This window comes from Podarcis cretensis (assembly GCF_951804945.1).
Source record: "Podarcis cretensis genome assembly, chromosome: 10".
In the NCBI taxonomy this organism is placed as follows: domain Eukaryota; kingdom Metazoa; phylum Chordata; class Lepidosauria; order Squamata; family Lacertidae; genus Podarcis; species Podarcis cretensis.
This window is the reverse complement of record NC_137179.1, coordinates 18,223,338-18,237,159: the sequence shown is the minus strand read 5'-3', so window position 1 is coordinate 18,237,159 and position 13,822 is coordinate 18,223,338. Positions and strand designations below refer to the sequence as shown.

Below are 13,822 nucleotides of genomic sequence, written 5' to 3'. Positions count from 1 at the left end.
TGATGACGGAAGGATTTAATAGTATCCTGATAAATGCAGAAGAAAATTCCTGTTCCCTGATTATTTATTCTCTTCTATAGTGTCTACAGCATAATTAACAACAGCCTTAGCCTAGATTTTATGAGGGAAACCAGAAACCTTTTTCTGATTAATAGTATTTAAAAAGTATAAACTTTGCCTTTCAGGAGACGAGGAGGAGGAAGAGCCTGAGATGCCTGTTGGGCCTCGTCCACGCCCAATGTCCGAATTGCACCTCAAGGAGAAAGCTGTGCCAATGCCAGAAGCCAGTGCTTTTTTCATCTTCAGCCCCAGCAACAGGTATTTTGAGGTGGCTGTTTTGTTGTTACATTTGCTAACCATGAATAGCAGATCCAAAGTCATACTTCCATAGTAGTCTGGGAAAGCATGTGTTTTGTGGTGTCCTTATTCTTTAGGATAAATTTTTTCCATGCAAACCCACTGGAAATCTTCATGCTGTAGAGAAATGTCTTTCACTTGCATGAGCCAGGAAGACTTTGTATAAGAAGCAAATCATGAGGAAGATTTTGGAAAGATGTAAAAGAAAAAACTAACTTACTAGTTAATAGGAACTGGGCATGCTAGTTTTCTACATGGTGGGAATATTTTGCACAGAAAAGCATTTATTATTGTTGTTGTTGTTATCTGCCCTTCAGTAGATCTCAGGGCTGGTTGTAACAATTTAAAATTCAGTATTAAAAACAGTTTAAGCAATTAACAGTCACAGGAATAGGGTGGGTCCTGAAAATACACAGGAGCTCCCATCCACAGTCTGAAGTGGTATAGTCCAGGCACAGGTTTGCACCTGACATGAAAACAAAGCCTATGAAAACAAGGGTGGATATCAAAAATTACTTAACTTATTTTATCTCGATGTCTGAAGGATAAGATTGTACTTCCAACCCTGAAAAAGATCATGAATAAAATATTAGAGAACGGGAAGACTCCAGAATCATGGAAAGAAGCTTTAATAACTTTAATACCAAAGCAGGAGCAGATTTGACCAATATTAAAAACTATAGACCAATTTCATTATTAAATTCAGATTATAAGATTTTTACAGGAATATTAGCAAATACACTTTAAAAAAAATTGATTAGAAGAGTCAACGATGGCCAGGCTGGCTTCCTGCCGGGAAGACAATTATATAACAACAAAAGGACAGTAATCAACCTATTAGAATATTTGGAAATGAAACTGAATAAAAGAACAGCTATGTTATTAGTGGAGGCCGAAAAGGCCTTTGACAACATTTGATGGGATTTTCTACTGAAATCTATTGAGGTAATGAAATTAGGTTATAAAATAAGTTGTGGAATCAAAGCAATTTACAGCAACCTGAAAGCCAAATTAATTATAAATAACGAAATAACGGAAACATTTAATATTGAAAAAGGCACCAGACAAGGCTGCCCATTATTGCCTCTTTTGTTTATCACCATATTATAAACATTATTAATAGCTATAAGGCAGGGATGTCCAACAGGTTGATTGTGATCTACTAGTGGATCCCCACAAGGTTTTGGTAGATTGCGGTCGATCACTGACTCCTTTTCCTTAAGGTAAAGGTAAAGGGACCCCTGACCGTTAGGTCCAGTCGCAGACGACTCTGGGGTTGCGGTGCTCATCTTGCTTTATTGGCCAAGGGAGCTTCTGGGTCATGTGGCCAACATGATTAAGCAGCTTCTGGTGAACCAGAGCAGCGCACGGAAATGCCGTTTACCTTCCCGCCGGAGCAGTACCTATTTATCTACTTGCACTTTTGGGCGTGCTTTCGAACTGCTAGGTTGGCAGGAGCTGGGACCGAGCAATGGGAGCTCACCCCGTCATGGGGACTCGAACTGTTGACCTTCTGATTGGCAAGCCCTAGGCTCAGTGGTTTAGACCACAGCGCCACCCGCATCTCTCCTTTTCCTTACTGTAGCTAAAACTGACTCCTGCCACGCCCCCTCACTCTACCCTCCATTGTTGTATGATCTCTGGAAGGGTAGGTGGAGCTTTCTCTGTGCTGCTGTTTTGATCCATAGCAACATTTTTGTGATTGACCCCTTTGTCCCATGCCTTTAATCCCCCAGAAATGGATCTCCCCCCCCCAAAAAAAGTTTTTTTTTAAATCCCCCAAAAAACCGGGGCTTTCCACCTACCTAAAAAAAGTTCAGCAACTTTGAGCTGAACCCCCCAAAAATGGGGATAGATCACTGCTAGTTTTTAATTCTGAAAGTAGATAACAGTCTCTTGAGAGTTGGTCACCCCTGGTATAAGGAATAAACCCAAAATAAAAGGTATCAATTTGGGTAACAGATATTATAAACTCAACGGTTTTTAAGGTTATTAAGTGATATTATTTGATTTATGTAGTGGTTATTAATGCATGTGTCTGTTATCTATGTATTTATTTGTATATTTGAAATAAAAAATAATACAAAAAAGATTCTCTCTCTCTCTCTGCAGGTTTCGGGTCCACTGCCACCGCATTGTTAATGATAACGTTTTCACCAACTTGATCCTCTTTTTCATCTTACTCAGCAGCATCTCTCTGGCAGCTGAGGACCCTGTCCGACATACCTCCGTTCGGAATCAAGTATGCCTCCCGCCTTTCCTTGATCCTTCACAGCTTGTTGAGAATGATGTTCAGCAGCCAGTTGAGGAAAACCTATCCAATCCCCACCCCTGCCTGCACTAGCTTCATGTTTGTGCAGATAAATATAGCTACATCAGTCCATGCTATTGCAGGCTGCACCCCAAATTCATTGACAAATCTCTACATTTAAATTGAATTACACAGTTGAAGCTCTCACATTTTGACTCGCCATGATTTTATGTGGCTTCTGGCATTTGGCGTTTGTTTGGGCAAGATTTATTTGGTGGAAGGGAAGCAAGGAAATGAATGAATGAACAAATGGCACAGAGATGGCAAGCGGTGGCAGGGGGTGCAGGAATTTTGTAGAGCACTATAGCAAATTAGGGACGCAGGTGGCGCTGTGGGTTAAAGCCTCAGCGCCTAGGGCTTGCCGATCGAAAGGTCGGCGGTTCGAATCCCTGCGGCAGGGTGCGCTCCCGCTGCTCGGTCCCAGCGCCTGCCAACCTAGCAGTTCGAAAGCACCTCCGGGTGCAAGTAGATAAATAGGGACCGCTTACCAGCGGGAAGGTAAACGGCGTTTCCGTGTGCGACTCTGGCTCGCCAGAGCAGCGATGTCACGCTGGCCACGTGACCCGGAAGTGTCTCCGGACAGCGCTGGCCCCTGGCCTCTTAAGTGAGATGGGCGCACAACCCCAGAGTCTGTCAAGACTGGCCCGTACGGGCAGGGGTACCTTTACCTTTACCTTTATAGCAAATTGTGAAGGCACTAAATATCGTACTTTTCTGTGTATAACACCCCCCGTGTATAACACGCCCCCTATTTTGGGGGACTCAAAATTAAGAAAGGGGGCGTTCCCAAAAGTTGTTGAGATTTTTGGGGGGAGGATTGCACAGAAATATCCTCTGTCCCATCACTGAAAACAGCAGCAAATGGAACGCCCAATTGCCACAGAGACAACAAATCAACAACAGCCCTTGCAGCAGACACCAATAACAATCTCCAACTCGCGGCAGCAAGCTATCCCACGGCCCCACAATGCACTACCCATGTATAAGACGACCCCTAATTTTGAACATGATTTTGGAATAAAAAAACATAGTTTTATACACGGAAAAGTACGGTACCCATATTCTGGTTACTAGAAGCTGTGCTACTTAATTCAGATACTTCAGTATATACTTACTACCAGGCACGCTAAGTTGGGCCCAATGCTGGGGGGAGGAGCTGAAGCCCCTTCCTCCCCCTATAGCTGGCACCCCTGCTTACTACATATTTCTTTAAGGGTGCATCCAAATTAACACTCATAACCTGCTTATAGCAATTCCTGGTTAATCTGCCATTTAAGAGTTTTCAGGTTGAAAAACTTTTCTGTGACTGGTCTGTATATATTTTTTCCCTGCCCCTTCTTCATTTTTGTTTTTGTTTTTAAATAAATGGTGAATTTGTGCCATCTCCATGTCACCTATTGATCCAGTCACCTTGTTAATATCTATTTTTTTGTAAACAGATTAAATGCAAGAGGAAAAAGTACAAATGAATGGAATAATCTTAAACAATTTTGTTAATGTCCTCATAAATCCGTAACTACATTACAGATTTCTTTTGGCTTTATACTGCCATGTCCCCCCCCCCCAAAAAAAAAATAATTCTGGAAACTGTTGTTGACTGATGGTTCTGAGGATCCTAGTAGGGACTATTACATCATTTTGAGTTTGTGATGTAGATATCCCCAAAGCATTTCTAGGTCATGAGACCTTGTAATTTGTTTGTAGGGTGTGGGGAGGGACAAAAAAACCTCAAGGAGGTTAGATTGGCCTCGACCAGGGCCAGAGCCTTTTCAGCGCTGGCCCCAGTCTGGTGGAACGCTCTGTCACAAGAGACCAGGGCCCTGCGGGATTTGACATTTTTCTGCTGGGCCTTTGGTCTGGGCCCAGTCTGACCCTCTTCTTTCTATGGGACCCTGTATATAAGTGGCCTCCTCGGCTCTTTCAATTGGCCCATATGGGACCAGCCTAGGTGCCTGGGCCTGGTGAACATTTACTTCCTTACTCCTATGGTTACAATTTGCGGGTTCCCACTTAATTTTATTTTGATTTTAAATGTGATTTTGAATTGTATTTTAAATCTAATCATTTGATTTTGTGTTTTTAATGCACTATATATCTGGAGTTAGCCACCCTGAGCCCGGTCTTGGCCAGGAGGCGGGTTATAAATATAATAATAATAATAATAATAATAATAATAATAATAATAATGCTCAAGTTACAAAGTTAAACGCTGGACACAAAAATTTATAATGGGCTTGCAGTTAGGCAGAATGCCCACTGCTCTGACTATATTTTCTTTTTGCTGTTTGACTCGGGGGGGGGGTATGTATATCAAACCTTGATGTATATTGCAAATAAGGAAAAGGGACATTAGGATAGGGAAGTACCTTCAAAAGCATATTCCAAGATATTGCTTTTATCTTCATTGGAGTGTTCTTTCTGAGTTATGCAGGACCTTACTTAAGGTCCAAAAAAGAAAAAAAGTTATTGAGTTTACACTATTTACAGTGGGGAGTCAGACATGAGATTCAAAAAAGCCCGCTTTGAGTTCAGTCTGCAAAAAAAATGTAATCAATATGATTCAGGAAGTATACAGTGTGTTAATGTTTCTCTAACTGGGCTTTGGGAGGCATAACATGAAGACAGGTTTTTTTGCATTTGATATATCATATGCTACATTATTAGGGAATTTTGAATAAAATGATAAAAGCCTAAGAAATGTTATTTAGTGGCCTAATATTAGTGCTCAGAAACTGCAGATACAATCATGAACATAGCTTAATAAATGTAAGCATTTAAAACATCAATTCTATTCCCACTTGCTTGGGAGTAAACCTAACTCAGTGCGATATCTGAATAAATATGCATAAGAACAGGCTGCAAGATTTTCCTCACCATTAAGCATAGTGCTCTCCACTGAAGCAAACTTAAAAACTATCTTTTAAAAATAGAATAGCACAATATGATGTTTGGGTAACTGTATTGCTAAATAAGCCAGGTTGTAAACTAAAAAGCTCCCAGTGTTTTTGTGTTACATAGAAGCTGCATTCAAAGTAATAAACTTTATGTTAAAGGAAACATATCTCTTAACAGTACTATCAGAGCTGGAGATGAGGGAACAAAACATGTTTTCACAAAATATTTGGATCCTCCCCAAAATTTGTATGAAATACCCCTACCCCACTTCAGCAATCCCTTTATGAAAGTACAAAATACAGAACTGAAGAATAAAATAAAAAAGTGAAAGAAGAAAAAGAGATGCATTAATTGTCATACCAGTCCAGGGGATAGAAAACAGCTGTGAACCAAATATGACCAGAGTGTTAAACTGGATGCATTGGGATTACTGGATCTGGGTACAGTTGTTAGAGGTCATCAGTGAATGTGGCCCATAGGAATCCAATTGTACAATCAGCATTACCTAACATCCACACAAAAAACCTTCCAATTCAATTATTGGAAGTAAATCAAAATTGCATTAAAAAACATCTTGTCCTTTGAAAGATTATTCACATTTTTGAAATTACAAACAAGCAAGGAGTTTCACTTGGTCTCCATTCCCCAAGTTCTTAATATGGAGTTGTTTTTGTGGAGTTTGGAACAGACAGGGTTAAAACTCCGTGGTGCCCTGCATCTGGGAGGGGCCGGAAGCAGGGCTTTACGTCACAGGCTTTGTCTGTGAGAGTTACTTTCAGTTCTACCGAGAGACGCTGAGAGACACAGCTAAACAGACAGGCTGTGTCTGTGTGCTTTTGGAAGCACGGAGAATGCAGGAAAACTCCGATGGAGAGACTGATTTATGGCTTGTAAATAAACGCTTCTAGAGATAAGAACCGATCTGTCTTTTGGACTTGGTTTATCCCTTTCTCACATGGACTCAGGACCGCTGCATTATTCTGCTAGGCCAGCTCAGAGCTTCCAGGGATACGGAGCTGAACTGGGAAGCTTGCTGGACCCAATATTCCGGACGGGGAATTTATTTTCATTCCCAAAGTTTTGAAGTAGTACTGCATCACATGCCATAGGAGTAATACAGATTGCAATGCTGGTGAATTAGACTGACTAGAGATTTTCATCCTATATACGTAAACTTTTTTAAAAGTTGTAAATTATTTGCATTGTCAGGCATTTAACTTTTTACCTTTTGCACATTCAGTGAAGGAACAAAACAGGCTAGCTTTTTATCTTATTTAGAGACAGTAATTAATAAAGGGCTTCCATACATTTGTTTAGGCATGTCAATCGAAAAATCACAGTCTTTTGGGGTCTTCTTAAAAAACGCTCAACAACTGGTTTTTACTTTTTGAAATATGGCAGCCCTAAATTAATAACTATTCTATTAGTTTAACAAAGTAGCTTCAGACTTACATGGCACTATACTAAACTGAACCTCAATTCGCTCATCTTTAATTGCATTGGCACAGAAATGGGCACATAATTTGGGATGAGAGATCAATTGAGTGACCCAACCTTTCTTTCTGCCTTGGTTAACAATGACTCCCTAAAGTACCTTTACACATGTTTTGTCCAATGGGTTTTCCATTTGTGAAGTGATGAAGTTTCTGTACTTTTTTAGAGAAGATAACTCTATAAGGCTTAACAGTGGAGTTAGGCCATGAGGAACACAATCACAAACTGTACTTCTAACAATGTAGTTAACAGTATTCAGGGAACAGAGATTTTACTCTAACATAGAGCTCTTTTGGCATTCTCATTTGCATAATGTTGAGTAGCAGCCCCACTATAACTCCTGGTCAGTTCAGATGGAGTGAGGATGAATCTTGCAACCCAATCTTACCCATGTTTACTCAGAAGTGAGTCTCACTGGTTTGAATGGCAAGTATGCTTGGGATTGTAAACCTGATAAAATGAAAGAAAATATTTCAAGAGATGGTTCTCTGAACATTGTCTTACAGCAACATAGGCTCGATCAATAACTCTTGGGCTTTTTTGTTCTACAGAGGTGAAACATAAAGTACTTACTATACTCTTCTTATTGACCCTGAGAACATGATACAATTGAATAAATGAACTAGCAGACTCTGCAAAGCAGTTTGAAAACACATTTCCTATTTATCTGCAATAGGTACTCCTACTGTAATAGGTACTTGATCGAAACTTGAGCAAAAAGTGTTAATAGGGAAAGGAGTTGCACATGTTCTGCCAGAAATCAAGTATATTTATATTTTCTGATTGGAGTTTAATTTGGGAAATGTTATAAATTTCTGTTGTTTGACAGGCAAAATAGTGAAAAAAGAAACATGCCATTTAAATGTGCTGCTTGTAGCCTGATCATTGCCTTCACCAAGAAGTGTTTGTAAGCCAGCTCCTCCCTGTGCCCCCTTCCTCCTCCCCTCCAACTGAAACAGTTGTGCTTTCTGATTTTGAATTGTGTTTTGCTTTTGCAGTGGTCACTCACAGATCTCCACTCCCCCTGCCCCTTATTCCCTTTTGTTTTACAGATTCTCTTTTATTTTGATATATTTTTTACTGTCATTTTCACCATTGAAATTGCTCTGAAGGTAAAGTCCCCATCTTCTCTTCCATTATCTTCTCACTCATGAGCCCACTAGTTCTCTGCTGCTATTTGTCGCTAACACACACGCCTGTTTTTGTCTTGGCCACGCTCAGTAACCACTAACCCAACTGTGCTTATTTTTCAGATCCTAGGCAATGCAGATTATGTCTTCACTAGTATCTTTACATTAGAAATTATTCTTAAGGTAACCAATCTGAGCAATACACTTCTCTCTCTTGCTTTTGCTTTGTCTTTTGTACCGCTTTAAATCCCTAGTGTGATCTCCACAGACAGGTCATACTTCCTAACTCAGCAGTAACCGTATGTGCTTTCAAAAATGGTTCCATTTTAATATTAAAGTCCCATTGGTTCATATAATTGTTTAGTCCCTTGCCATGTATAATTAACCCCAAAAAGGTCTTATGGCATGGAACACAATATGTATTCACCACTCTTGGCAGTAATACCTGCTTATCCCAGTGGAAAAAGATGAATTTTTCTGGTGAGTCTTCCTTGTGCAGAACTTACACAAAACAATATGTCTTGCAAGAAACATACTGTATAGGCCATAAATAGTCCCTTCTCTCACTGCAGACTATTTGGCATCCGTACTATTTTGTGCTCTTCTGTTTTAAGTGGGAATAGGTAGCAGAATATCTACACAACACTATAGGCCTACCAACGTATCACATTCCTAGCCAAAATTTGTGCACCTCAAATGAATGGTGATCCACTAATGTTTGCCTGGAACTGCAAAAATGGGAGGGAGGAATTACCAAGTTCCTGGCAAGCCAGTTAATGGCTAGTGAGCTGCATTCAGTTCTAGATTGGTCAGGCCCTTAATGGAGGAACAGAGGAAAGCTGGTCACTAGAAAGCTGGTCACTAATAGTCAAATTACACATTACATCCCCAAATGCTTTTCCAAGGGAAAACACCTTCAGGAATGGGGAATTTTCCACAGAAAAGCAGGAAGGGGGCATTTAATCCTTACCCTGCCTGCTACTTTTCTACTGCAATGTACGAAATATATATCCTTGCAAAAACTCATTTGGGTCCTTGCATGAAGGTGAAGTGGTTTGGAGTGTTGCACTGGTTAACTACTCCTTCCCCACCCACCACCACAGTTTCTCTGCAGTAATTCACCTAAGACTCCTCTATGATGTTAGATGTGCTCCTGTCCTATGTATGGAACCTTTAAACTTAGAGAAAATAGCATTGAATTGCTTCTGTTGCCACTCACTGTATGTGACAATTCCCTAATCCACTCAGACATTTTAGTACCTACTGGTTAAATTGTGAAGTTGGAACTTAACTTTAGAGTCTGCTTCTCAAAAAGACCTGTTCCTTAAATGCATAATTTACTTCTCAAGTCTATTCTGCCTCGTTTCAGTTAATAATTGCACCTGTGTGATTTCCCGCAGGGTGACACCTAACCCAAGAGGCTACTTGACAATACACCAAAACATTCAGATACAAAATATAAGCTCTCTTACGCTTTGCATTCATTTAATATTTTAAAGAATAACTAAGGGACACTTTGTCTTTCTTAATGTATAGGTGTACCCATTAAATTTGGACATAGATCTACAAACAGCAAAGAAGAATATTATACTCCTCATTCCTTCCACTAATTTACATAGGCACTGTTCAAACACTTACTAGTCTGGGCATAACTACACATTAATTGTTAATATTAAATGCAAATCATGACTGGGAAGGAAAAGGTTAAACCTTCCCACCCCATGTGCTGAAAATCCCCTTGCCACTTTGTATTGATTAAAAAACTTGAGATGACACGGTACCCGATACAATTAACGAATTGAATTGTTTCGTTAGGCCTTCTCCTATCACATATGTACATTCACTGTGTCAGTACTGACTATACAAACACAATTAACTATGGAAAGGTCATAAGTGTATAAAACACATTCCCCAGTTGCAAGTTGCCTATTTATCCCACAGGGATTAGATTATCAACTTCCATGCTTTACTCTAAAGATACCCGTTAATTGTAAAGAAAAATTCCAATGGCAATACTGCCTTAAACAAAAGCTGCAACCAAGTTATGCAGCAATTTGCTATGCCAATGAATTTCTTGGCAGGGATAGATAAACACACCTTGTATGGTACTGAAATTCAACAGAGCTTCCCATTCTGATTTCAATGGTGTCTCCTCCTTTCCTTTAAGATTGCCATGCAAAACCAAGCCCTAAGAAGCATCTTTACTACCTTTGTTATGGCAAGATCCCCCCTTCCCCCAACCAACTATATATTTTTGTATAAATTCTGCTCAAAGAGCAGATTTTATACTTCCTTTCTGATTTCTGTCTGATAGATCAGTAGTCAGTTCTTCCTGATGTGATTTGGTTTTTGATGACTTTATATTTAATTTATTTCCTACCCCATCAGCACAACTTTGATAAGAACTGGCTGGAAATTGCTAGGCTTTCTGGCCTGAAAATACCCTGGGTTTGTTGCAGGAATTCAGGAATGCAGCAAAAGTGGTTGGTTCTTCACATTCCAATGAGTGTTCTTGTATGACCATTCTTATTTATGATGTGTATATTCAAACATAAGGGGGTCACACTGAAGTCTGTTTTGCAGGTAATGTTTTCCTTATTGCAATCAGTCATGGCTTTCTATATATTTCTAGCTATATTTTATATATAAACAATAAACTTACCCAACAAATTAACTGTTGGGTCTTTTAGGTTTGTCCAATAGATAAATGCAAAATAATCAGACAAAAAGCCAGGGATACAGCTACTTCCAATTACCAAATGGATGATCTAAAAATGAAGAGGGGACTCAGTGAATATAATTTCTACAGTTATAGATTCTGTGCATGTCTTTACCTGCTGAAGCATACATAAGGAAAATTATGTATTGGCATTTGACTTTTTGCTCTCTAGAGGAAAATGTTACTTGAAAAAGCTATCATTGGAGAGCTCAGTTCTGATATGATCTAGATAACACTTCTCAACCACTATTTTAAGTGTTTCAAAACTGGGACAGGTTGCAAATTTTGCTTCAGACTCACCTCAGTAATCACTGTTTGTAAATTCCAGTGTGGAGATCCTTTTTTTTTGCAGGCAGGTGGTAGCCTTTGTGATGCTAGTACAGTGGTGCCTCGCAAGACGAAAAGAATCCGTTCCGCGATTCTCTTCGTCTAGCAGTTTTTTCGTCTTGCGAAGCAAGCCCATTGACGGCTTAGCGGATTAGCGCTATTAGTGGTTTAGCGGCTTTTAGCGGCTTTTAGCGGCTTATCGGCTTAGCAGATAAGTGGCTTAGCGGCTTAGAAAAAGGGGGGGGGGAGGGGGAAAAAGTCGGAAAAACTCGCAAGACATTTCGTCTTGCGAAGCAAGCCCATAGGGAAATTTGTTTTGCGAAGCGCCTCCAAAACGGAAAACCCTTTCGTCTAGCGGGTTTTTCATCTTGCGAGGCATTCGTCTTGCGGGGCACCACTGTATTAAGAGAAGTAATCTAATTTGTATTGACCTATATTGACAAAACTATAATAGTAAGACAGGAGCAGGGATTTAATACTCAATTCAGCCTGAATGAGTAATGCTTAAAAAAAATGACAGCCTTGCTAAAAACTAGATCTAGTAGGCCTCTCTTGGGAAAAAGTTTCACAGTGATGGGGCCACTATGAAAAACCCCCTTCATCTTGCTATCATTAGTCTAATTTCCACCAAAGAAAGTACATAGAGGAAGATAAAAGTAAATGATAATATGTGGAGCTGCTTACATGGGAGAATGTAATTTCCAGTCTATGTAATTTCCAATATGCAATGTAACAACCAAGGGCTGGACACTATTTGCAACCTTTCCTTACCTATGTTCCCCCCCAAAAAACCTGTCTCTTCTTTTCACCTCTTTTTAAATGAAACTTTGCACTTAAAACCTTGCACTGTTCTGCAGTGTTACATTACTCCTTCCTCTGCCTGCTCTAAGCAAGAACTTGTGGCAAGCGCTAACAGCAAAGTTTGTTTGTGTCTCCATGTGATTGCCTGCAGATGACTGCTTATGGAGCTTTCCTTCACAAAGGCTCCTTCTGCAGGAACTACTTCAACATCCTGGACCTGCTGGTGGTTAGCGTTTCTCTCATCTCCTTTGGGATCCAGTGAGTGAGCTATTTTCAGCTGGGAAAATCTAGTGTTTATAAAGAGTGGGGAAGAGGATATGGAACGAAGGGGAAAGTCAATAAAAAAAGGAAACAGACACACCTCACTAGGGAGGATGTTCTACAACTGCATCACTGAAAAGGGCCTGTCTCGGGGCAACACCAACCAGGTAGCCCCCAGGCAGTACTCTTCTAGGTACTTGAGTCCCAAGCTGTCTAGTTCCTTGAATATGACCCAGTAGCTCAGTAGCAGAGCTTTTAGGACAGGTGACACATGGTCCCATCATGTTGCCCCAATTACCAACCTAGCACCAAATGTTGCACTAGCTGCAGCCTCTAATCTTCAAGGGCAACCCTAAGTAGAGTGCATTACAGTAGTCCAGGCAGGAGGTCACCAGAGCATGGATAACCGAGGTCAAGCTATCATCATCCAGGAACAGACATAGTTGGCAAATCTGCCTAAGCTGGGCAAAAGCATACCTAGCCACAGAAGCTGCTTGAGACTCCATTGGCAATCTGGAATACAGGAGTATTCCCAGAGTGCAAACCTGTTTCTTAAAGGGAAGTTCAACCCTTCCCAAAACATTTTTACATCAGACATGAGAACAACTTACACAAAGCACTTCTGCCTTACCAGGATTCAGCCTCATTTTTTTGGCCACTATCCAGTCCATCACTGCTTCCAGACACCTGTCCGACACCTTCATAGCCTCTCCTGATTCTGATGAAATGGGCAGATAAGAGTTCCTTGTCATCAGTTTACTTATGGCACCATGCTCCAAATCACTGTATGACACTTAGATGTTGAATTGCTCTGTTTTTTGTTGTTGTTGTTGTTGTTTTTTTTTGTGTGTGTGTGTGTAGAGCAGTGTAGCCAGCACCAAGCATCAAAAGAAAGCAGGTGCACAGCAATTTTATCTCTTCCTATTTATTTAAGCATAGGTTATTTGTACTGTGACACCAGGACTCCACAATACTTTCATATTTTTGCAGTTTTAAGGTTCAGGCTGTGATTGCTGTGCTAAACCTTTGCTCAGTTCCACAAAAACAGCATAAGCAGAAAGTATGTGGCAATGGCTACCTCACAAATAAGTGGCATCAGTGTAGCACATTGCCATAGTGTCATAGTGTATTGAGGGTGATAGTGGGGCAGGGGAGGAACATTCCTTATATGAACAGTTTTGGGATCATTGTTGGAAGCTTCAGACAACACACAGATTGCTTCTTTTGCCATGTGGTCATTGCAAAATATTTTGAGAGTGCAAATAATTATAAATGCACAATAAAAAGGATGTCTGGCAAAGGTCCCAAATCAGCTAAATAACACACTTATGCAAGACCTCAGTATTATGTTTTTATATGTGTTGGAAGCCACCCAGAGTGGCTTGGGAAACCCAAACAAATGAGCAATGTCTTCTTTCTTTCTTTCTTTCTTTCTTTCTTTCTTTCTTTCTTTCTTTTATTATAAAAAGGAAATAGATATTACCCACTTCTCCATTTTTTTCATTGTGCAAAATGGCAACTGAGGCT

At 40.2% G+C, this 13,822-nt stretch overlaps 1 protein-coding gene and 1 long non-coding RNA gene across 9 annotated transcripts in view; one reads left to right on the top strand and one right to left on the bottom strand.

Moving 5' to 3' along the window:
* CACNA1C (calcium voltage-gated channel subunit alpha1 C) overlaps positions 1-13,822 on the top strand; it is a gene marked incomplete at its 5' end in the record, with an annotated part of 458,067 nt that overhangs the window by 346,461 nt on the left and 97,784 nt on the right. For 6 of the 8 annotated variants that reach the window (XM_079992108.1, XM_079992110.1, XM_079992109.1 and 3 more), the window contains 5 exons: positions 186-318; positions 2,470-2,599; positions 8,110-8,169; positions 8,311-8,370; positions 12,186-12,292. In XM_079992108.1, coding sequence (XP_079848234.1) covers positions 186-318; positions 2,470-2,599; positions 8,110-8,169; positions 8,311-8,370; positions 12,186-12,292 — 490 coding nt within the window. The remainder of the gene's footprint in view (positions 1-185; positions 319-2,469; positions 2,600-8,109; positions 8,170-8,310; positions 8,371-12,185; positions 12,293-13,822) is intronic. The other 2 variants (XM_079992115.1, XM_079992114.1) reach the window with 1 other exon arrangement.
* The window catches only part of LOC307225302, a 122,049-nt gene continuing 108,551 nt past the window's right edge, over positions 325-13,822 (bottom strand). Inside the window, exon 3 of the long non-coding RNA XR_013842831.1 lies at positions 325-922. This is a non-coding gene — a long non-coding RNA (uncharacterized lncRNA). The remainder of the gene's footprint in view (positions 923-13,822) is intronic.